The sequence below is a fragment of the Cupressus sempervirens genome, chromosome 4 (genome assembly GCF_028749045.1).
Source record: "Cupressus sempervirens isolate cs-2001-9-10 chromosome 4, ASM2874904v1, whole genome shotgun sequence".
In the NCBI taxonomy this organism is placed as follows: domain Eukaryota; kingdom Viridiplantae; phylum Streptophyta; class Pinopsida; order Cupressales; family Cupressaceae; genus Cupressus; species Cupressus sempervirens.
In genome coordinates, this window is record NC_143121.1 from 375,589,078 (window position 1) to 375,613,478 (window position 24,401).

Below are 24,401 nucleotides of genomic sequence, written 5' to 3' on the forward strand. Positions count from 1 at the left end.
CCATTTCTCTTTGTGTTTTTTAATAATCTTTTGTTTCCTTTTGGCAAATGTGGACAAAACCTAGGAAACCCACAAAAACTGGCCAAACTCACAAAAACTGGCAAAACCCACATCATAACTCACACTACACTATCATATGGAAGCTAAAGAAAAGTGTGTAAAGGAAAATCTAAACCTGGTATGCCAAAGTTTCCATTTAGAATATCCACAAATTTATTAAACAATAGATTATGGACAATTTATAAACCATACATACTTCCAAAACATTCGGGAGCTTTGGAGGATATAATGAACACTGAAAACTTGGCAAATGAAATACAACTGGAGTATCTGTTAAATTTTCTATGCCAAGAGGGTTTAAAAATTAATAGCATCATGCAATTACACTTTTCAACTGTCAAGTGGACAGACTACTTCCTACCTCAATTGTCTGGGATTAAATAGGAAATTGGGGCTCAGGGTTAACACGATCCCCTCATGCAAAAACAATGAATCTTGTTGACATAGAAGAAAGACTATCTTTGTAAATGCAGAACAGAATAAAGGGATTCTAAGCTGGAGACAAGCTTGAAAACTGAGATAAACCGAAAAGAAAAAAATCACAATGATTTTATCTTATGATAAACAATAGGAACACAAAGATACCTAGTAAGATATCCCTAGGAGTAGAACGAACTGATCAGGCTGAGGATAATGGAAAGGGAAAGTGAAGAACCTTGAGTCAACTATTGGCAATATAGAAGAACCCACTGTAATGGAGGTTGTCGCCAGAAAAGTATCCTAGGAGCTTTATAAGTCCTACATCCGTATTGCTTTTATGGTCATCAGAGTCATATGTGGAAAAGCTCCTGAAAATGAAAAAGACAGTATGGATGAAGTTATAGAGATCAACAGCGAGCACCAAAAGGAGAACAAAATAGTCCGAGAACAAATTCTAAATCTGCAGAGCAACATGAAAAGAGGCGAAAAGAACTGGCCACTGTCAAACAAGAGTTAGATCAACTAAACCAGCTAAAACAAGAAGCCAGAAATGGGGGGAGGAGAAGACATAATGCAAATAAATATGATCCAATTAGCTTGAATAGACATGGAGTTGGGGAAAATCAGTTGAGAAACTGGATAGAAGAGGCTAGAACATGGTCACAAGTGGTAAGTGGATCAACAAGTTAGCAGAAAGTGATCATTGAAAAACAGTTTAAGAGGCAAATAAAGGAAGAAAAAGACGAAAAAGAAAGGGTGCAAACATATTATTGGAGGCCTGAGAGACTTTGGTGAGGAGAGGGCTTGCTGTGGTATCCCTTAATTTGATCAAAAGAACGTAACATGTAAATAAGAAGGTAAAGAGAAATATACATACATGTATATTTTCTCCTGCTCAGTAGTTAGTTCATCATTGCATCTGCATTCTTAGAAAGCTTTCATAACGCACTTATGCATGATGCATCACCACGTACATTTGCATCCATACACATACATGCATGCATGCATGCATACCTGTACACATACACATCCACATATATACACATGCATATACATAGACACATGTATGCATACTCACTTATACAAAGGTACACATGCAGATACGTACATTCTGGGGCATATACATACATGCACACATGCCCATATACAAGGCTACAGCATACATCAACACACCATGTTGAGATTATTGATATATCTATGATGGCATTCATGCTGGCATCTTTGATATATGCATATATACATACATGCTACAATGATCTATCTTTTGATCATTCTAACATGTATGGATGTATACAGCACCATATTCAGAAATGAAATCATTATGATCCATGATCAGGTGTCACTGCTGATCCATGGATAAACAGGAATTCATCATTGTAATGATTACTCATGATAATTGTATGGTAATTATGAGTAATCAAAATGTCTAAGGCAACTGATACTTATCGACACTTGATCATTACATAGGATCAGCCTTAATTGTATTGTTCTTACATCACAATCGGTTCATAATAGCCAATCCTCTTATTGTGTTCATTTTTAATCATGGCGGCAAGCATAACAACAGGTTGCAATAGTTCATTGTGCCTTTTCAAATGTTATATATGATCGAAGCCGATCAGCTTTGGAAGGTGTGAATTAAGAATTTATATTATATTCGCTCCCTTGTGGACTTTCGTTCTATTTGAGCATATGGTTGCTATTGCAACTATATAGATATACTCAAAGTGCAAGTAATTCACAACAGATCAGCGACAACACGGTACAGAGTATAACTATATTTCTATATCAGAGATGGCTCCAAGGAAATAGCAGATTGTATAAACACTTCAGAGATATCAGAGACAGCATACTGCCGCTGATCTCCCTATTATTGCAGCACATAATTCACTATCTGTCAGAGATGGCTTGCAGGGAACGCGCATGATGTGTATTGTCATATCAGAGACAGTCGTAGGATCCCATTGAGATCTGAATTATCATTGCAGACATAGCCTTGTAAGCTTCTTGTATTCCATTGTGGCATTGGGATTACAATTTGTGAATATAAACATCTTATCCATCACATTGTATATTACACATTGCTCCATTAATTGTATCATATTTCATTAGTTCCTTTAATCCATAATAGCATTTGGCATTACCAATCATATATCATTTCCTTGTTATTGCATACACATGACTTGCATTTGCACATATTTGTAGAAGGAATTTAGTAAATCCCATAGTCTCCTAATATTCATAAGAAGGGGACATTATAATTGGCATCAGAGCCACGATTCCTGCCTTTAGTGAATGAGCATGCCCCTCTCAACATATAGCAACAGGAAGAAAAGACAAAAATAAATAGAAATGGGCGAGGAAAGCAAGGTAGACCTAATAATTCGTGAACAAAGGGAGCTGCAAAATAAGTTTACAAAATGTTCTCAAACAAATCATCCTGACTCAAGGCCTTGAGAATTGCTAGAACTATGAACAATCACATAATTATACAAAGAACAAAGCTCTAGACCAGGATTACCGAACTTTACACTACCAGTGGGACCAATAGGAAACAAATTATCTTTTGCCAAGATTCAGGATCCAATCAAACAAAACAGGGAAGTAGGTGATATGCATAATACAAAATGTTTTCTGAAGAATATCTTGAACTGAGGATAAAGTATATGCCTCGAAGAAGTAACAAGCAAGGATTTTTCAGAATTAAATAAGAAAGTTGGGAAACTGAAACTTAGTATACCGTACTTTGATGGATTTGCAAAGTTATTAATAAGAGCTTGGGTACAAAATCTAGATACCTACCTGCAACTAAACCTTATGGAAGAGGAGGAAGCCATAAAGTATAGGGCATTATATTTAGACATGATAGCACACAAATGGTGACACTAGAATGATTACTTTAGGAAAAAGTTGCACGGATACGGATATGGATACAAATACGGAAACGGTATTGGGTACGGATACGGCCATTTATTTAGACACCCAATATGGATATGGCTGGACACAACATTAATAAATAATACATATACATATATTTAACATAGTTTTCTAAGTTATTGTAGGAGATTTTCATTACTTCAAAAATAATATTGACATATAAATGCTACATAAATATTTATAAGTTAATTTAACGCTATACAATTAGTAAACATAGTAGAGTTGCATTAGAAGATAACCCAAAACGGGTTGCTGAAATAGAAAAAACATTTTATTTGTCTTTCTCATCTAGTGGAGGTTTTTAAAATACTATTTAAAAAAAAAAATTGCTTTAATATATATTTTTTTAGCATTAAAGGGAAGATCTACTTCAATTCTTAAAAAAAAAAAAATCCCATAGTATTTGGTATGGTTGGAAAATCAAGTTTATTAGGCAGACATGGGTACAATATTTGATGTGTATCCGAGCAGTATTGGATACGTTTCCAAATTGGATACGGGGATACGTTTGCCCAAGGAGTGACAGAGGAGTTTCTGGCAACTCTGCTTTAGGATGTTCCAAAATCACCTTCTACCAAGACTTCACCGAGATGCTCATTGAAAGATTTGACAACAAAGATCCCAATTTTTTTTTAAGGAGCTTACCCAAGTTAGACACCGAGGCAGCATAGAGGACTATATCACTTAGTTTCAAAGGATATAAATCCTAGTTACCAATATCTTTGAAAGATGATTAATTGTCCTTTTCATGGATGTACTACAAGACCCCTTAAGAGCATGGCTCAAGGCAATGGCTGTCTCTCTCTACTCGAAGTCATCAAGTAAGTAATAGATCTGGACTTCGGGTGTACTATAAGGAAACTTTTTCCCTCGGAAACCCAAATTCCTAAAGAAAGTTTCAATCCCCCCAATAAAGAAATTAGTTCCCATCCCAAGCTAGACTTTGAAACTCGTCAAGATCTTAGAAGACTGAAGTTGTGTTTTAGTTGAAAAAAATCTCGAGTTCTAGGAAATCGATGCAAGGGAAAGGGCAGATTTATTATATCAAAGTAAGACCAAGTGATGACGAAGGAGATGTAGTTAGTGATTGATTCAAAAGATAAACCACCCCAAGAACCTACTTAAGGAAGTTATATTAGCCAACTTAGAAGAATCTATCTCAAATACCTTTCAAACTCAAGGGCAATTAGAAGGAAAGAACATAAAAGCACTCTAGACAACAATTCCTCTTACAACTTTATCAACAAGTCCTAGATCATGAAGCATGACACACTTATATTCTCATGTAATTCCATCAAGTTTAGGCTGGCAAATGGGAGAATTGTGCTATGTAATACTATAACACGCCCCCTCTTATTATAAATTGGAGAATACATTTATAGAGCCCAAGTCCACATTTTGAAATTAGGAAATACAAATCTAATACTAAGACTTCCATGGATGAAGCACATTAGGCAGTTCAAATAGGACATGAACCATCAAATTATTACCTTCAAGTAGGGAAGAACGAAACACACACTTTATGGACTTCAAGCTACCATACCCCCTATAAACAAACAAACACAGCTACAAAAGATCAAGTTTAGAGCAAGGGTGAAAGTAATCTTTAAAGGTGACGGGACATCCAAAATTTGTATCAACTACAAGAAGAAACCCATAAGAGCAGAAACATCAAATTCTTGTGGGCAAGCATTTTTGAAGGAGGGGAGACTACGATATCCTTTAATTTTGTTCAATAGAACATAACATGTAAATAAGAAGACAGGGACAATAAAACATACCTTGTCATTTATATAGTCTCCTACATGTAGTTAGTTCATCTTTGCATATATTTTCCTAAAAACCTTTCACAATGTATGCATGCATAATGCATCACCACATACATGTGCATCCATACACATACATACATACCCATGCATATACATACATGCATGCATGCATGCATAGCTATACACAAATGCATATCCACATATATACGCATGCATATACATAGATATATATTATGATAATAGATAACATTTATCATTATTTAATGGTTATCTATTTGTAATCTTTTGTAAATATTAGAATGTTTCTAATGTTTATTTAGCATGCTGCATGTAGTTAACTGCTAGTTTTCTATTAACTAGAATAGAATGTTTATATTCTTTACGATCGTTTCCTAAGGAAACATCATTCATTCTTTTTGTATATTTTGATCTATTGATCATTGTTAATAACAAGCAAATATTTACCAATTACTTTTGTAATCCGGTATCAGAGCCAATATTTTAAATTTTTTCAAAAATCATAATTTCATTTTCGAAATTATGATACCCTATTTTCAAAATTATTTTCATGAGATATTTGCTTTGTCTAGGGTTTTTTTGCAAACTTCTAGTCATTATCCGTGAGAGACATTTGTATTCAAGCGCTCTTTTTGTTGGTGAAAAATGTGCCCATACAAAACCATGGGTCATTTTTTTACAGCTTGCGTCTGATTTTGTTTACAACTCGACACACACCCTAGCGTCTGTACCTCATCCCTACGTGCCTATTATTTGATTCATGATATTATAATGCTTTTCTTGTTGACGTTTTACCCATTCAAGCGCCTGTAACACCATTTTTTGGTATCAAAACCTTCATCTACAACGTCTCTGGAAGAATGCCCCTTGTGGAAAAATTGACCGTTTTCTACCTGAAAGCTCCATTTTTCTTGGCAACTTTTTCCTTTCATGGCTCTCAACTAGGGTTTTGTTCAGAAACCCCAATCTTTTGGCTCATTTTGTTTTGATTATAGATTCTTTGTGGGTTTTTCGAGGGCTCAGCTGGGTTGTCATCAGATTTTTCAAGGTGCCTCGATTTTTGTGCCTCAGCTTTCAATCAAATGGATCTGAAAATTGACAACATTCTTTTCGGTTTTTATGAGCTCTCTTCTGGGTACCCCTTCAATTTTTCTAGGTCTTCCCATTTTTTTTTCTAATATTTTGCTCGAGGGCAATTCAAAATTCAATGGTCGAAATTATAGCATTTGGAAGCAACGAATACTAGCAATCTTTGAATATCGGAATATTGATTAGATTGTTCTGGGTGTTACAAAGCGTCCGACTATGGTTGGTACTAATTAGAATACATGGGATCTAAACAATCGGAGGTGGTGATGTTTATCAAATTATTCATAACTGATGATTAGCTTCTCAAATTCCATCTAGCAAAACAATTGTCGAGATATGGGACATCTCAAGAAACTTCATGAGACTTTAGACAAAAGCAGAGCCTTTTTCTCAAGAACACTTTGTTTTCTATTATCATGGATGAGCAAAAATTGCTCTAAGAACACTTGAATAGGATTTAGGAAATCCGTGATCAGTTGCTTGCCATTGGATGCAATATGGAGGAAGATGACATTGTGGTCATAACCCTGAAAAGTTTGCCCAAGTTGTACAAGCATTTTATCGAGACTCTCAACATCACTTCTACTAGTATTAATTTGAAGTTCACAGATCTCTACACACTTTTGCTTCAACAAGATTGGTGGAAACAACAGTTCGGTAGTAGTTCTAACTTCACCTCTATAGAGCAAGCCTTTGCTGGTAAATCCTTTCTGAAGGACATAGACAAGTCTCAACAGTTTTCTCAGCATAAGTCCTCTGCTCTAGCTTCAGAAGGCTCCAAAAAAAAGAACATTCAATGCAACTATTGCCACAAGTATGGTCACATGAAGGTTGAATGTCGGTAACGCTTAGCTGCCCGATCTAAGCAATGAGGTTTGCAACTCAGAGCGAACAATACAGAGCACTTTGAGCAAATGAAATCTACCTTTTACGCCTTCATGGCTAGAAGACCTACAGATCATGTGAAGTCGTTTGCTTGTTACATTAATTCAGGTGTCTGTTGTCATTTCACCTATTGCAAAGACTAGTTCACAAACTACTAACCTTATTTAGATTTTGTTATTTTTGGTGGCTGAGAAGGGTACACCATTGTTGGCAAAGGCAACATTCAAATTTAGTTAGCTGGGAGGACTCTAATTTTCCTCAATGTGTACTATGTTCCAGGGATGGAACTAAATCTACTCTCAGCCAGTTAGTTGCTGCAACACTTTCCACAGTTGGATGTCACCTTCAGTTCATATCAATGTACCATTACGGATAGGGCGACTTAGTCTTTTGTTGTAGTGGGTCTTGAGGATCATGGTCTTTTCTGACTTACTGATTTTGGTGATTCTTGGGACTTAGCTATGGCTGCTCGACAGTCTTCTGTCACCACACTTTCGCATCAATGGTACAGGAAGAGCTTGTCCTCAGTTTGCAAGAGATTCAGACTCAACAACTTGGAGTTTGTGATGCATGCTAGGATGAAAAGCAACATCGTACACATTTTATTAATGGCGATTCATGGCGAGCTTCTTAGGTACTTCAGCATTTTCATGTCGATATTTGCTGCCCTATGGCCACTCTTTTTTGTTCTTGGGGCTAGTTATTGTTCGTCGTTTATTGATGATTTTAGTAGAAAAATGTGGGTATATTTTCTTAAAAAGAAATTAGATGCATTTATTGTATTTCAAAAGTTTAAACCTTTAGTTGAAAAAGAGTTTGCGAAATCTATTATTACTCTTAGGTAAGACATTAGGGGGAATTTTGTTCTAATGAATTCTCAAGCTTTTTGCATACTCATGGCATCAAATGCTAGTTAATCACACCCCGCACACCACAATAGATTAGTGTAGTTGAACGTTAGAACAAAACAATAACTAAGATGGCTTGATCAATGCTTGAACACAGGCATATTCTGAAGAAGTTTTGGGTAGAAGCAATCATTGCAATTTATCTTTTGAACTGGTAATTTGTAATGGTGGTCAAAGTTAAGACTTTGGAAGAGGCGTGGTTAGGTCGCAAGCCTAAAATCAGTCACCTGAAAGTTTTTGGCTCTCTCGCTTTTGTTTGGATCCTTGATGTGTCACACACCAAGTTGGATGCGAAGAGTCAAAAACTCATGTGTGCTGGATACAATAGTCTTCACAAAGCCTATCGCTTGATTGACATTGAGCCATCTCGTCTCTTGTACAGTCGTGATGTAGTCTTTGATGAGCAATGAGGACCATTCATGCTTGTTTGTCTTGTTTTTGATCTAGTAGACCAGCCTATGCAGGCTCATGATTTGGGAGTTAGACATCCATTAGTTCCACTTATGGGAGGGCTGCAGTAGCTTCTGCAACTCTAGTTATCTAAGTAACAAGACTTGGACCCGGCCCAAACTCGACAAGGGTAACTCGACTCGTGACCCGGCTCAAACTCGACTGTGACTTGGCAGAGTGATAAAACCCTTGAAATTTAGAGGTTTTTCAGGATTTAAAGAAATTCCATGCACCCATTATTCAATAAAGCTTAAAGACACAATAAACTCATGAAATAGAAGGTAATTTGACACATGAATAACATACATCAATTACATAAGTACAAAGGTAATTTTAGATCTATTAAGAAAATTTTGAAAACAAAAATAAAAAATCTGCCGAGTCAGATGAGTTAGGCGAGTCGGTCCAACTTCTCCTATAGGATCACCCAAATTTGTAGATGCTCCACTAGATTTTGATCTAGATTCTTCTAATGAGGAACTTGATCATAGAGCATCTCTTGGTACTAATGTTGGTTATTCTCCTCTCTGACCTAAGTGGTGAGCTAAGACACTTGTTGATCTTCGTGAGCTCATTGATGGGAGAATTGCTCGAAAAAAGAGAAAAACTACAGAGTCTATTAACTTTGCTTTCATGGCCAACATTCACAGTGTGTTTGAACCTCAACATATTTTGAGGCTAAAGTAATTCCCTACTGGGAACATATCATGACATCTAAACACTGGTCTGTTGAAGAATAACACCTGGGTTCTTTCTGATTTTTCATCAGGGAAGAAACCCATTGGCTCAAATGGGTTTACAAAATCAAATACAAATCTGATGGTACTTTAGATAAGTACAAAACTTGTTTAGTTGCAAAGGGATTTTTTCAGTGTTAGGGCATTGATTATGAGGAGACCTTTGCACCTACTGCAAAGATGAGCACAATCAGATTAGTCCTAGCCATGGCAACATAATTTGGCTGGAAAGTCCATCAGATGGACATCAAGAGTGCTTTCTTGAATGGTGACATACAAGAAGAGGTCTACATGACGCAACCTCCTAGTTTCAAGGTTGCTGGTAAGGAACATTAGGTTCTCAGATTAGTGAAAGCTCTCTATGGCTTGAAGCAGGCCTCTAGGGCATATTACATGAAAATTGGTAAGTACTTCAGTGATCAAGGCTTCAAGAAGAGTTGTTCAGACTCAAATTTGTACATCAAGACAATTGACAGTGACATCATTCTTCTGGTTATTTATGTGGATGATTTGATCATCACTAGTAGTTTGGCATCTTTGATTTAGGGAATCAAATAGAGTTTATGCTAGTCTTTTGATATTACTCACCTTGGGCTCATGCATTATTGCCTAGGTGTTGAGGTTTGGCAACAGTTTTCTAGTATATTCATTTCTCAGTCCAAATATGCTAGGGCTCTGTTAGACAAATTCTTTATGTAGGATTGCAAACTTGCATCTACACCCATGGAGAATGGTCTCAAGTTACCAGCCGAGTCTGATTCTCCTCCTATTGATGATACTACATATAGGCAACTAGTAGGCAACCTCATCTACCTCCTTGCTACTAGGGCTGATATCAACTTCACAGTTAGCTACATCTCATGCTTTATGATAGCTTCCAATGCTGATCATTGGATGGCAGCAAAGCATGTGCTTCGTTATGTGAAGGGTAATATAGATTATGGACTTATTTACTCTCGAAGCTCTAATCCTAGACTCAGTGGGCTCATAGATTTAGATTGGGTAGACTTTGCTGACGATAACAACTCAACTTCTGGATATGTGTTCTGTTTGGGATTTGGTGTCGTCACATAGACCGGTAAGAAGCACCAGGTAATTTCTCTCTCCTTCATAGGGGCTGAATACAAAGGGATTGTTAAGGCCAGATGTGAAGCTGTTTGGCTTCGTCAGATGTTTGGGGATATGCAAATGTGACTAGCAGGACCAATTATTTTGTTTGTTGATAACGGAAGCATTATCAAATTAGCATGGAATGTAGTCTTCCATGAACGAACCAAGCATGTGGATGTTCACTGTCACTACATACGACAGATGTTTGAAGACAGGACAATAGACTTGTAGTACATTTCTATAGCGGATTAGACTACAAACATTCTCACCAAGTCTCTTGGTCTTGGTAAGTTTGTCAAATTCAGAAGACAGCTTGGTGTTGTAGATAGATTAACCATTAAGGGAGGGCATTACGATGATAGATAGCGTCTATTATTATTTAATGGTTGTCTATTTGTAATCTATTGTAAATATTAGAATGTTTTCAATATTTAGTTAGCCTGTAGTTAACTAGTAGTTTTCTATTAGCTAGAATAGAATGTTTCTATTCTTTACAATCGTTTCCTAAGGAAACATCGTTCACTCTTTTTGTATATATTGATTTGTTGATCATTGTTAATAACAAGGGAATATTTATTAATTACTTTTGTAATTATTAATAATATATGCACACATATTCGCTTATACAAAGGTACACATGCACATATATACAAACAGTCATGGGCATATACATACATACATGCATATATACATGGCTACATCATTCATTATCAACGCAACATGTTGAGATTATTGATATATGCTATCATTGATGTATCTATGGTGATGTTCATGTTGACATCCTTGGTATATGTATATAGAGACACATGCTACAATGATTTATCATTTGGTCATTCTAACATGTATGGATGTATCTGTAGAGCAACATGCTTCAATACTATATTCAAAGATGACATCATTATCATCCATGATCAAGTGTCCTTGGTGGTCCATGGATAAACAATAATTAATTATTATACTGATTACTTCTGATAATCAATATGATTATTATGAGTTATATAAAATTTCTAAGACAATGGATACTTATTGACACTTGATCATTACATACAATTACCCCTAGTCGTATTGTTCTTATATTGTGATTGGTTCATAACAATCGATCCTCTTATTGTGTTTATTGTTAATCATGGCGGCAAACATAACCAATGGTGGCAACAGTTCATCATGCCTATTCAAATATTATATATGATCAAAGCCACTAGGCTATGGAAGGTTTGAATGAAGAATTGATATTATATTTGTTTCCTTGTGGACTTTCATTCTATTTAAGCATACAATTGCTATCACAATCATATAGATTTATTCAAAGTGCAAGTAATCTATTAACGATGGCCAGTAGGGAATTCACATGATCTACATTATCATATCAGAGACAACTGTTGAATCACATTGAGGTTCGAACTATCATTGCAGACATAGCCTTATGAGCTTCTTGTATTCCATTGTGGCATTGGAATTACAATTTCTCAATATAAGCATATTATCCATCTAATTACAATATGCTTCACACATTTCTCCATTAATTGCATCATATTTGTAGGCGTTTAATAATCATTGTAGTGTTCTCATATTTATAAAAAGGGGACATTACACTTGCATTCTAACAAGAGGCTTTCTTTAAAGAAAAGTTGAATGGATAGGTTTTATCCAGCAGGTAATCAAGATTCGATAAAAGGTAGCTGGAGGAAGTGGTAGACATGTAAGAGTCTTGAGAAAAATAGAGAGGATAAGAATGTGACCTTGAAAAATAGAGGGTTACTTAGAGGCAAGCACTTTACCTAGATGAAGGTTTGACCCTTGAACAGTAAGAACAAAGGAGAAAATGGGAGAAAATGAGAAAAGAAATGTGGAAAAGTGGGGATGGTTGAAGAATGAGAGCCGAAATCAGTGACCGTTTTCTTGACAAGAAATAGGGAATAAGGTGTTAAACACAAACTGAATACTTGGTGAGGGGGGGGGGGGGGGGCGTGGAATCAACATAAACTAAAACCTTGCTCCCTTAATCAACTAACTTCAATATTCATTACATACACATTAAGCAAGTAATGAACTTGAAATAGCAATACATAAACACCAATATTTTATATGCGGAAAATCCAAACTGGGAATAACTACAATGAGTACTTGCACACGAAGATAATTCATTGATGTACACATTTTGATTAGATAGATAGAAGGAGCTCACTACTCCAGATTTGTGACCAGGGGCTCACTTCCAATAGAACAATGAATAAATAGGAGGCCACTGCTCCAGACTTCCGAGTAGAGGCACACTACCCAAGTAGCAAGATACTGCAACATACTTTTGCACCTAAGACACATTGTCCTAGGGACAAGGTATATACAACTCTTGACAATAGCTAATGAGAAATTCTCCGGATGATGGAGTTGATCTGCACAACACTATCGACCTTAGTAGCACACTGTTATTGCCTTTTCTTGTATCCCACTATCATAGAAAAACAACCTCATAAACCAAACTCTGCTCTTTTGAAATGTGCATATAGATTTTCACTGCCTCGCCCGTAATATTCTTGTTTACTCTCTTACATTTTTCCAAAGCACAAACTGTACTTCTATACAAGATAGATTATTGGAGAATACAAGGTTGATCATGCCAAAAGGATATTACAATTAAGTTACAAGTCAGCCATGGTAACAACAAATTACAATAGGTCCCATACCATAAGCATGTACCAAAATATAAAATGAGCCCAACTGGATAAGAGATAAACATTAAATGCATAGGTCACACATAGCGCAAACCCATTTGTATAAGAGATTAATATTAAATGCAATACTCAAACCTAAAACATAGAGAATGATGACTCTTGGAGAGAGAGGGACCATGGACACTTTACACATAGGCCAATGCCAGATTCTCAATCACTCGAATAACTTAAATTATCATCTGAAGTAAGTAGTAATATGCTGCCCTAAGAAGCACTTAACTTGGAAATTGTGTTTGGTACATGCCATATGGTGAGATCCACACACCACATTAGACATTAACAATCCTTGTCAAAAGCTATCACAACATATTTTTGGATCATCACAACAATTGATCATATTTGCAACACTTGGTAACACTGTTTCTGGATCACTAGGAACTCTTTCTTGATCACTGAGAAAGACCACAGCCAAGACTAAGACACGAATACAATTCTCATACTTATGCACATCTTCAACCTTTATTTCCGGAGCAAAAACCTTTTGAAAAATACAAATGTATACAAAATTGGAGCATTGTCATCTGCAATTGAAGAACTGTTTTCTACACTTGTATATCTTTGCCAGCTAACCACAACTTGCATGACATAATAAAATAAAACTAAAGCACTGATAAATACCATCTTATGAGCACCGATATACCAATCTTCAGTAAATACCCCTGGACAACAATGTTTGAAATCAGTGATACGCAGACGATAAATTGATAAACATGTTTTCAACAATCTCCCCTGTTGTCATTGGTGGCAAACAACCACAAAAAATGTTTAGATAATACTGTCAACTGCACTTAAGTATAATAACCAAAAAAATCCTGAGAATGAACATTTTCCTTATCTTTCTCCTCCTTTGTCATCAAGGACCATTAAGGACAGAGGCAAAAAACAATATAAATATTAAATACCGCTGCTCCCCTTGAGAAAAACCACTAACATTAATGTTCACAAGCTCCCCCCTCGATCGATGCACCATTTTGATGCTTCTAATTATTAAGATAATATCTTTAATATCTTTATTAAGATATTATCTCCTTAGTTAAATACTTTCTATAATGGTCAACTACTTATTTGTAGTCCATCTTTCAGTCTAGATAGGAATGTTTCTTATCCTGTCTCTTTTGTCTTCAGTCCAAATAGGAATGTTTCCTATCCTGTCTTTAGTTTTGTTTCTAATTTCGTCTTCAATCTACGTTGTTTCTTTTAGAAACAACACCCTTGTAATTCTTTATAAGGAATACATTTGTTCCTCTGTTAATCAATCAATCATCCGGAATTTCGTTAATCTGCCAATTCTTGAATCTTGTAACATGGTATCAGAGCTAATACTTAAATTTTTTTGAAAAAAATTATAATTTCTTCGTGAAATTATTTGTTCTAAATTTTTTCATAATTTTTTTAGTCGATTTTCTCTAAAACCCGCCTAGGGTTTTCGGCCTGAGAAATCTCGAGCTAGGGTTTATTATCCAAAATCGTTTTATCAAACATCTGAAAAAAATCATGGCTGTTATTTTAGAAATCGCGGATTTCCTTGGCGACAAATCACGGTTTCAAGCCACGAATCTGCTGCTTGCGTTTTTCTTCCAACTCACGGCTTTGCTGCTCGCGTTTTTCTGCAAACCCTCCTTTAGATCATCTTTGCTCGTATCTGCAAACTCACAACGTCCATTTCCGATTTCCCTGCCACTTGTATCTACAACTGATCGGGGCTTGTTTCCTCTTGAAAATCATGGCTTAAAAAACCCATATTCAACTTGTGTTTTTTGTAGGGGAATCGTGATTCTGATCAAAATCGCCTTGTGGTATTTGGATGCCTGTTTTCCAACCATCTGCGTGCCCTAAATTGCCATTATTGGAGTTTTTTGCAGCCGATTGGTATTTTGCTCGAAACCCTAATTTTTGGGTCAAGAAATTTTTTTTGCTTGTAGATTCTTGGCGGGCTTTTTGAGAGCTCAACTGGGCCATCATCTGTTTTTTTGGGTGCCTCGATTTTCGAGCTAGCAAATCCAAAAAACGACAGTATATTCCTTCTGGGCTTTTTGAGCTCTCTTCTAGGTCACTTTGATTTTTCTGGGTCAGCTAGGAATTTGCCTTGAAATCCGTGCCTGTTGAATTTCAGTCTTGAAGTTTGTACCTGAATTCTTCGAATTGACATCTTTGACTAATCTGATGCTGGAGGGCAGTCTACGATTCAATGGCCTCAATTATAACCATTGGAAGTAGCACATGTTGACCATCATGCTTCCCAGCCAATAGCACAAGTTGTCGAGCTTCTTGATCAAGGCGAAACTACATTTTTCGCCTTCTGAATATGTTTTTGTTTTTCTGGGTTTGTTGATTTTCTCCTTAAAAATCATTTCATGTTGTTTGTAATATGCAAGGTTGCGTGAGATTCTGGGTTTTACTATTTTTTCCACAAAAATGAAGTTTTGTAATTGCAATTTGTTTTGAGTCATAGCACTCTTCTGGCAAAACTTCTTGGTTTCAACATTCTGTAGATCCAGGGAGGGTCTCAGTTATCCCAATATGTTCCGACATCCGTCTGTTGACCATTAAGGGAGGGTATTAAGATAATATCTTTAATATCTTTATTAAGATATTATCTCCTTAGTTAAATACTTTCTATAATGGTCAACTACTTGTCTGTAGTCCGTCTTTTAGTCTAGATAGGAATGTTTCCTATCCTATCTCTTTTGTCTTCAGTCTAGATAGGAATGTTTCCTATTCTGTCTTCAGTTTTGTTTCTAATTTCATCTTTAGACTACGTTGTTTCTTTTAGAAACAACACCCTTGTAATTCTTTATAAGGAACACATTTGTTCCTCTGTTAATCAATCAATCATCCGGAAATTCGTTAATCTGCCAATTCTTGAATCTTGTAACACTAATTAGGGGGGGCAATTACCCCAAACTTCTCTCAAAGAAACTGAAAAGTATCTTTTACCAACACTTTAGTAAATATGTCTGCAATTTGCTCGTTTGCAAAAATATACTCTAGTCTGACTACTATTTCAGCAACCTTCTCTCTCAAGAAATTGTATCTAATTGATATATTCTTTGTTCTTGAACGCATCATTGGGTTCTAAGAAATATTGATTACATTTGTATTATTTCACACAATAGGAGTGGCTTCATCAAAAGTCACTTTTATATCTTTGAGTTCCAATTTCATCTACACTACCTGAGTACAACAAGATACACCAACAATATGTTTTGCCTCAATAGTAGATAAGGATACTGAATCTGAGCCATGAAACAATCTGTTACCTAAGAAGAGTGCATCACCACTAGAGCTTCTCCTGTCGTCAATACTTCCTGTCCAGGCAACATCAGTAGAGGCATTCAACATGAATTTTCCTTTTCTTTGTAGCATAAATTACCCCTATTCCCTTTTAAGTATTTGAAAATTCTGTTCACAACATGCTCATGGATAAGTTTCGGTTTAGCCTAAAATCTGGCAACCAAACACACAACGTACATGATGTCTGGTCTAGAAGCAGTTAGATACAATAGACTGCAAATCATTGATCTATACTTTGTCTGATCGACTTCTAGAGACTCACCATTCTTGCTCAACTTGTAACCAACATTCACAGGAGTTGCAACAAGTTTACAATTACTCATACAAAACTTCGTCAATATCTCCTTTATATATTTGCTATGTGATATAAAGATTTCATCATTAGATTGACTAACTCGTAACCCAAGACAGAACGCCAACTCACTGTCATTGACATTTCAAATTCATTTTTACACCCTGCAATGAGCTCTATACATAATTTATCCTCTCTACCAAATATGATGTCATCAACATATACTTCAATTATTAACATTCTGTCATCTTCTTATTTAAAATAGAAATTACTATCAACAATTCCTTTCTTGAATTTTTCCTTTATTAGATATTTTTGAAACTCTTGTAAGCAACAAAAGCAAGGTACATCCTCATAGATTCATCCTAGCAACCAGAGCAGAAGTTTCTTCAATCGCAATCCCTTACAACTTGTTAATAACCTTTGCATACCAGTCTACCCTTTTTCTTGTAACTTGTTTTTGTTCATCTAGCTTGTTTCTGAATACCTATCTGCTTCCCATCACATTCTTGTCCATTGGTCTAGGTACAAGCACCCAAGTTTTGTTTTTCTTCTTTTGATTTAACTCCTCTCCCATTTCTTCAATCCATCTCTACTTCTTGCTTGCTTCTCCATAATTCTTGGGTTCAGTTATTAATAGAAAACAACAGTTTGCTTGTCCTTAGTGATCTGATAATTCTTATTGTTGTTTTCAGACCCTTGTCTTTGTCACCAATTATTTGATCTTCTCAGTGATGCCTTTGAACATACTTAGTAGGTGTCCTTCGCAGCGACTTTCTGTTCTATTTGTTCAACAATTTTTTCATCTCTATCTTCTTCAAGATCATCCTTTTGTTATGAGATAGGAGTGAACTCAACATCACCGTCTGTCATCAGAGTAAGATGACTCCAATCCTCACATGCCTTTAAATTGCACTGTCAACAACCTTGTTGAGCCTCTTATTGAAACACCGGTAAGCTTTGTTATCTATTGACATGTTCAGTGTGGTTGACAAAGCTCAGCCTTTAGTCCGGGACTTTTCCATAGCCATAGATGCTTGAGACAAATTTAGGATAGTTTATGAGGCAAGCTATCCGAATCAAATCTTGAATTTGAAGTCAGCTATATAACTTGAAGAGAAAAACAGAGAACAATTAGAATCTTTTATGAAAAAGATTGTTGAGTTGAGAGCTTGTTTACAAGCATTAGGAGAAACTGTTGAAGATAGAGCTCTAGTGCCCTATAGTCCTGCAAGCATTGTCGTGTAGATAGAGTTTTTGTTACAATTTGAATGTCTTAGAACAAACATCAACTTTTGAGGAGCATGTGAACCTACTTCAGAAAGGAGAATCACGAGAATCATGGTGAGGATGTTCATGCAATGATTACTCATCATAAATGCGAAATTCCTTTGAATAAGTCTGTCGGACCACTAATATGGTACGTCATCTAGATTTCAGAAGTGTCCAATATGTGAAAGGATTGATTATTATGTGTAAATTTGTGACAACTCCTTGGCCAAAATATCATTTAACAATGAATGATATCCAAAGAAGGCATTTCAAAGTGGCAACACATGATAGGAGTAGAAGAACAGAAACAACATTGCAATGTTGCTGAAGATGAAGAGTCTCTAGAAGAGGAATATGTTTTTTTTCAACCTCAATCTGGTATGTGGTTTTAGGTGCTATATAGCATATGACCGGACAGTTGTGGTTTCTCACATTGAAACCCCATCATGGTAAAGTCTCTCATGGAGATGATATGAATTATGGCTTCTAATGTATTGTTGACATCTCATTGTAGTTTGAGATACATTATTGCAGGCTCATGAAGTTTTTTATGTGCCTCGATAAACCAAAAAACTCTTATTTGTTAATTCTTCTCTTTCATAGCATGCCATGTTGCAGTTGTGCTTAGGCTTACAAGAACCTATTGATAGATGCTAATCTATTATTGTTTATTGGGCCTATTTGTACCACATTCAACATAAGCTATCATATTAAATTCAAATTATATCTAAATAATTAATCTGGGGACTATCTACCTGTACAAGGTTCTGTTGCCTCTTAGATCTATATCTAGATTTACTTTTAGTTTATAATGTTTCATTATAATGGCTGGGGGTCATTTTAGAACTTCTCTTTGGAGTTGCTTTTCATATGACTCGGATTGGACCAATTTTATATATTTGCACACTTTAATTTGAATTTTTGTTACTTTGTTATGTGGATTTTGCTCCACTTATTTGAATTAAAAAAAATTCAACTATCTTCTAGCAAACGTTGAATGTGTGACTGTGTTTTGAAACCTTGAATAATTTGAATGTTTTGATTTTCTATTTCAATTGTAGTAAATGCCAAGATAAATGCATTATGACATGGTAAGAGTCTATCCAAATATTGGGCATTAGATGTGATTGCCAATAGTAGGTAAAAATGATCAATAAATTATACAAATGTATAGAGAGAAAACAATGTATGATATTGCATCTTTTTTCTCCCATTCCAGTAGTGATAACTATTCATCACAAGATGCTTCTATATTTGAATTTGTTCACTGTGGACACCATAATCTTTAATGGGATATCCACTAAAGATATTTAGTAGATCATCCCCTGGTTTGTGACATAAATGTGATGAACAACTTCAAAGGTTAAACTATATGCAGTTTTTAATAAACTAGCCATTCATGCACAATTTTATCTGGCATTTTTTTAATGCATGTTAGCTTGTAAATTTTTTTCCAGTATTTCTTAAACGCTTTAAAAAATATCTCTTTCTTAGAGCTGTATTTCAGCTTTAAGAGATTTAGATGGAGTCAGAGAGAGTTTTTTCTGTGTTGCCAATGTAATGCTTATCAATGCTATATTATCCTGTCCTTTGTGGACTATCAAAAATTAAATCTTTTCCTTTGGACAATGTCTCAAAATTTAGGGTTTTGAAATTCTCTAATCTCTATGAGCTCACATGATCTCAGTGTGCATCATGTACAATTTTTGTTTAGAATTTATTAAATGCAACAGATGTTATTATAAAAGTTCATAATGCAGTGCCTAAGCCTTGCAATTATGCATAGTTAGAAAATAATCAACTCTGTACATCAGCTAATTTTTGTATTAAGATCAAATGTTAAAATAGCTAAGAAAAACGTTAAAATGGTTAAGATTATATCGAAGATTCTTTGGTTGTAAAGCTTCTTTAAGATAGATGGTTTAAATTTTAACTCAGTCTATATTGGATGCTTTGATCAGGACCAAGAAAATTGATAATGCAGGCCTAACTAGATGTACTTGAGGATTTGCTAGAAATATTTGACAATTGTCTGCTAATAGTCTAATACCATCTTTGCATGTTTATGATTTTAATGGTAACATTTGTATCATTATATGCTCATTAGTTATGTGTTTGTACATTAGGTTGTTCTAAAGCATCTAAAGGATGATGGTTCATCATCAAAGGAGAACTCAGTTGACAATTCCTTGATGGCACAGGTGAGCACACACCATTTAATCGAATTACTACCAACTGTTGCGGCTGTAGATTTGCCATTTTCAACTCATTATTGTTTTAATTGTTTTTCATTGCATGCCAATAATTGCTAGATCGGATATGAAGTACAATTTACTGTGTGTTCTATATTCAGAAGTATGCTACAGGGAGTATATGACAATACCTGCGGGTTACCATCCTAAGCCGATCTTCCTGCATATAGGCTAGTAGAATCACCTCGATATTGAACCATAGTAACTGAGACATCATAAGTACGCTACTCATGCTGAGGCCTGTTCCAAGACAAATTCATGGTTGGCTCTCTAACTACAAAATATAGCAATCAAATGCTACAATTTTAATTATACCTCTCTCCCTCTCTCTCTCTCTCTCTCTCTCAATGAGTCTGCAATTTTGAGCACCCAAAAATTTCATGATGCAACATTGATGATTGCTGGAACAAACTCTCCTACAATTAAAGAAATATGATGGTACATAGGCGATGAGGAAAATTGCATTGCTTGTGTTGATGTGTGATTTTGCAGGGAACGGTTTAAGTGGAACTGGTTATCTTGAAAAGGAACTAGCTTCTGTAGGTTTTTGGTTTTCGGTTGAGGCATACATTTAAGGTAAGGTTGTACGGGGACAGGGTTACACAGGGTAGCAGTACAGTTATTTTTCATAATAGGAGACAGGGGTACTTGGGTATGTCAAACTTTAGTTCTAATTATACTTTTATATCTATAGAAAGTCAGAAATTATAAGTCATACAATGGCTTTTCAAAACAAGAATAGTGATAAAGTTTGCAAATGTGATGTATTGTTTTCAGTTTCAGATTTGCTAGATGTTTGTAATAATAATATATGATAAATGTTTAGATGCATAACAGAGAAAGCATAATTTAAACACAAATAAGAAGACTATAAATCATGCCAATGACATTGCAAATGCTAAAGTTGAAATAAACTTCTGACTTGAACAGTGATAAAGTTTATTGTTAATCAATATTGTATCAAATTTTTAAACTAATTAGGTGGTGAATTATGCTTGATAACCAACAAACTGATACGCAAACAAAACACCAGAAAACCAAAATCAGAAATCTTAATCAAGGTTCTTACCTATGATGCTTTCCACTGAGTACCCGGTTCTTGGGATATGTGTACCCGGTACTTGGGTACGAGTTACAAGGGTGTGGGTACAAGTACCCATGCAACCTTGATTTAAGGTAACTTAGGGTCTATGCAAACCTGTTCCCATTAGAAGGAAACACAAAGCAAGAACTAAGATTTGCAATAAGCTCAAAATGACATTGAAAATTAAATTTATCTCAGATTAAAAAGAGAAAAATAGATGACAGTGGAATAGGAGAGGTATGGTTGGAAAAATGCTTCTTTAACACCGATCTCCTTCAATGCAGCTAATGAAGTTTTTGAGGAATTCATCATGAAACAGATTTTTAACGTCATCGACTATCATCGTGTGTAAACATGACATTAAAGATTCAGTTTGAAGCAAGATTAGAAATAAGCCCAAAAAGATTTTTCTATACAAGAAATATGCCAATGGTATTATACTGCAAACTTTATTATGGTGAATCGATGTTGTATTAAACAAAGAAGATGAAAGCTCCTTTTAGATTTACAAAGATGGTGTTTCTGTTATGGAAAAATTGTGAACTAGAGACAAAAATAGAGACCACCTAATAATCTAAAGGCTAGAAAAATAACCATTAAAAAACATTACAATATTCTAATACCCTCTCTTAATAGTCATCGTCTAAGTACCTTGCAGAAAACTATACATGTTTTGTGGTCATAGATTTCTCAAAACATTATGTTGCTGTTGAGACCCTTCTGGGATCTGCAAAATCGTAATGATCAAGAGTAGCCGAAGTCCATCCAGAAGAAATAGAAAAGACTGCCCCCTTTTTCAGAATGCTTTGCAACAAGGGACAAAACCCTGCTAATGATTCTTTAATTCAGAAGAATCTGCCATTAATCTTCCTGGAATCTGCACTACTTCTGACTAAAATTCATGGCAAAATGTTACACCCAATGTTGGATAATAGTGATGTTCCTCCCTGTAGTCAGAGACACACACCAGGAACAACTGTTGCAAGTTTGAGGAGAAATTGACAAGCCCTCCAAACTTTTGCAGAAGAGCATGATGCCCTTGAACAAACTGCCAGATATTACATTTTTTTTAGGGAAAAACTGCCAAACCCAAGATTACAAATCATTTGTTTTGGAAAAGGGGTGAAATTCGATGAAGGAATCTCATACAACTTTGCAAATTACAGAATCATGAAACAATTGTTGAGGATAAAATTGAAAAACCAAATAGATAACTGACAAAATCTGAGACATAGATCATCATACAAAACATTATTTTCAAGGAGCAACTAGAGACTAGAGAACCCTCCCTCATAGGAGTAGCAAACCCTTAATTTGAGGAAAAAATTATAAACCCAAAACAAATTTTTTTTAGGGACAAAATTATTAAAACCTGCTAGATTTTTTTGTCAAGGGAAAAAAGTTATGGAAACCCATAAAACAATTTGAAGTAAAAAATTACGAAAATCCACTAAAAACTTTTTAAGGGGAAAAATTATGAAAACCCATCTAAAATTTAGAAAAAACTATGAAATCCCATCAAATTCTTTTTAAGGGAAGAATTATGAAAACCCATTAGAGAAACCCTTTATGTAGAATGATATGAGATTTCGCTTAGTAAACAATGTATGCAAGCAACATGCTACTCACAAAAAGCACATTCAAGGAACATGTAAGTACATGCAACCTTAAAAAAAAAAAATTTGAACCCTCTACTAGGCTTGCAATTTTTTTAGCAAAAATGTTTGAAGAACCACAAAAGTTTTTCGTATAATACCTCCAACAATTTTTATTTTGAGAAAATAAAAAATGAATTTCTAAAAAAATTCAGATCAAAAGATGTTTGAATTTTTCTTAAACAATTTGCCAATTATTTTGAAATCCCGTTGGTCAGCTTTGATACCATGTTATGATGAATCGATATATTAAATAGAGGAGATGAAAGCTCCTTATATAGATTTATAAAGACGATGTTTCTATTATGAAACCTTTGTGAACTAAAGACAAAAATAGAGACTACCTAAAAAACTGAAGACTAACAAATATAACTATTAAAAAAAATTGCAATATTCTAATAAAATCCAGAAGATACAAAAATAACACAGTTTACTGGTAATAATGACAGAACTATTCCCCCCTTTAAAAAATATATATTTTCACAATAGAATTACAATTGTTTAATTGGCTTTTGTCAACTGCAGATTTGGCTGTATTCAGTCACAATATCCCCAGCCAAACTCCTTGTTCATTGTCTTATTGCTGGTGATGTCTCACAGGTCTATGATTTTTTTATTTAGTAGTCTTCAGTTATTAGCTCAAAATCGAGTTGATCAATTTGCTACCAGACTTATTTTCTTTTTTATATTGGGCAAAAGTATAGAAAATATAGCTTAATGAGCCAGCTGATATTAACTTGCAAAGACCATAGTTGCAAAACATGCTTGATTGAGAACAGTTTACAAAGAGCATAGAAAACCAACTACCATTAATTTAGATTTCACAAAACCAATATAAGAAATAGTCACGTATGCTAGTGCAACGAGGCAACCATTTGTGCTTGCATAACCAACCAACATGAGCACAAATTGGCTCATACATTGAATTTCATATGGGGAAATCAGTTCTAGCTCACTAGGGTTGGAATAGAGGCATTCTATTATTTGTACTAGATAAGAAAGCATGTAGTAACCCCTATACACCTTTTATCTGATTCTTTATTGAAGATAGAAAGAGAGAATAGTTGTCCAATTCATTATATTCATATACTTCCATGCCTTGCGAATAATTGAGATCCATTGTTCTTTGTAGCGATCTTGCGTTTATGCACTCTTAGCTAAGTTACCGATGTGGATTTCGGTGTGGGATTTAGGTCGTGGATGCACAATTTTTTTGTGTGGTTGGGGTGTGTTCATATGTGTGCGTGTGTGCAAAGAAATGCAAGGAATACACAAAATTAAATCATTTGATGGTGTGATACTTCATCATTGATCAAGATAAATATTAAATGCTAATTGATAGTTATTGATATTCCAAATGAAATAACTAATAAGTCATATCATATGATGATACACATGTCTATGTTCACGATTCCAATGCAAATCAAAAAATCATTA

At 35.1% G+C, this 24,401-nt stretch overlaps 1 protein-coding gene across 4 annotated transcripts in view; it reads left to right on the forward strand.

The window, feature by feature from the left end:
• LOC149561638 (uncharacterized) overlaps positions 1 to 24,401 on the forward strand; it is a 165,832-nt gene that overhangs the window by 35,146 nt on the left and 106,285 nt on the right. For all 4 annotated transcript variants that reach the window (XR_016363842.1, XR_016363841.1, XR_016363843.1 and 1 more), the window contains exon 3: positions 20,100 to 20,174. Coding sequence is in view for 1 of the 4 variants with exons in the window: in XM_089825219.1 (XP_089681345.1) it covers positions 20,100 to 20,174 (75 nt within the window). In the remaining 3 variants the exon portion in view is untranslated. The remainder of the gene's footprint in view (positions 1 to 20,099; positions 20,175 to 24,401) is intronic.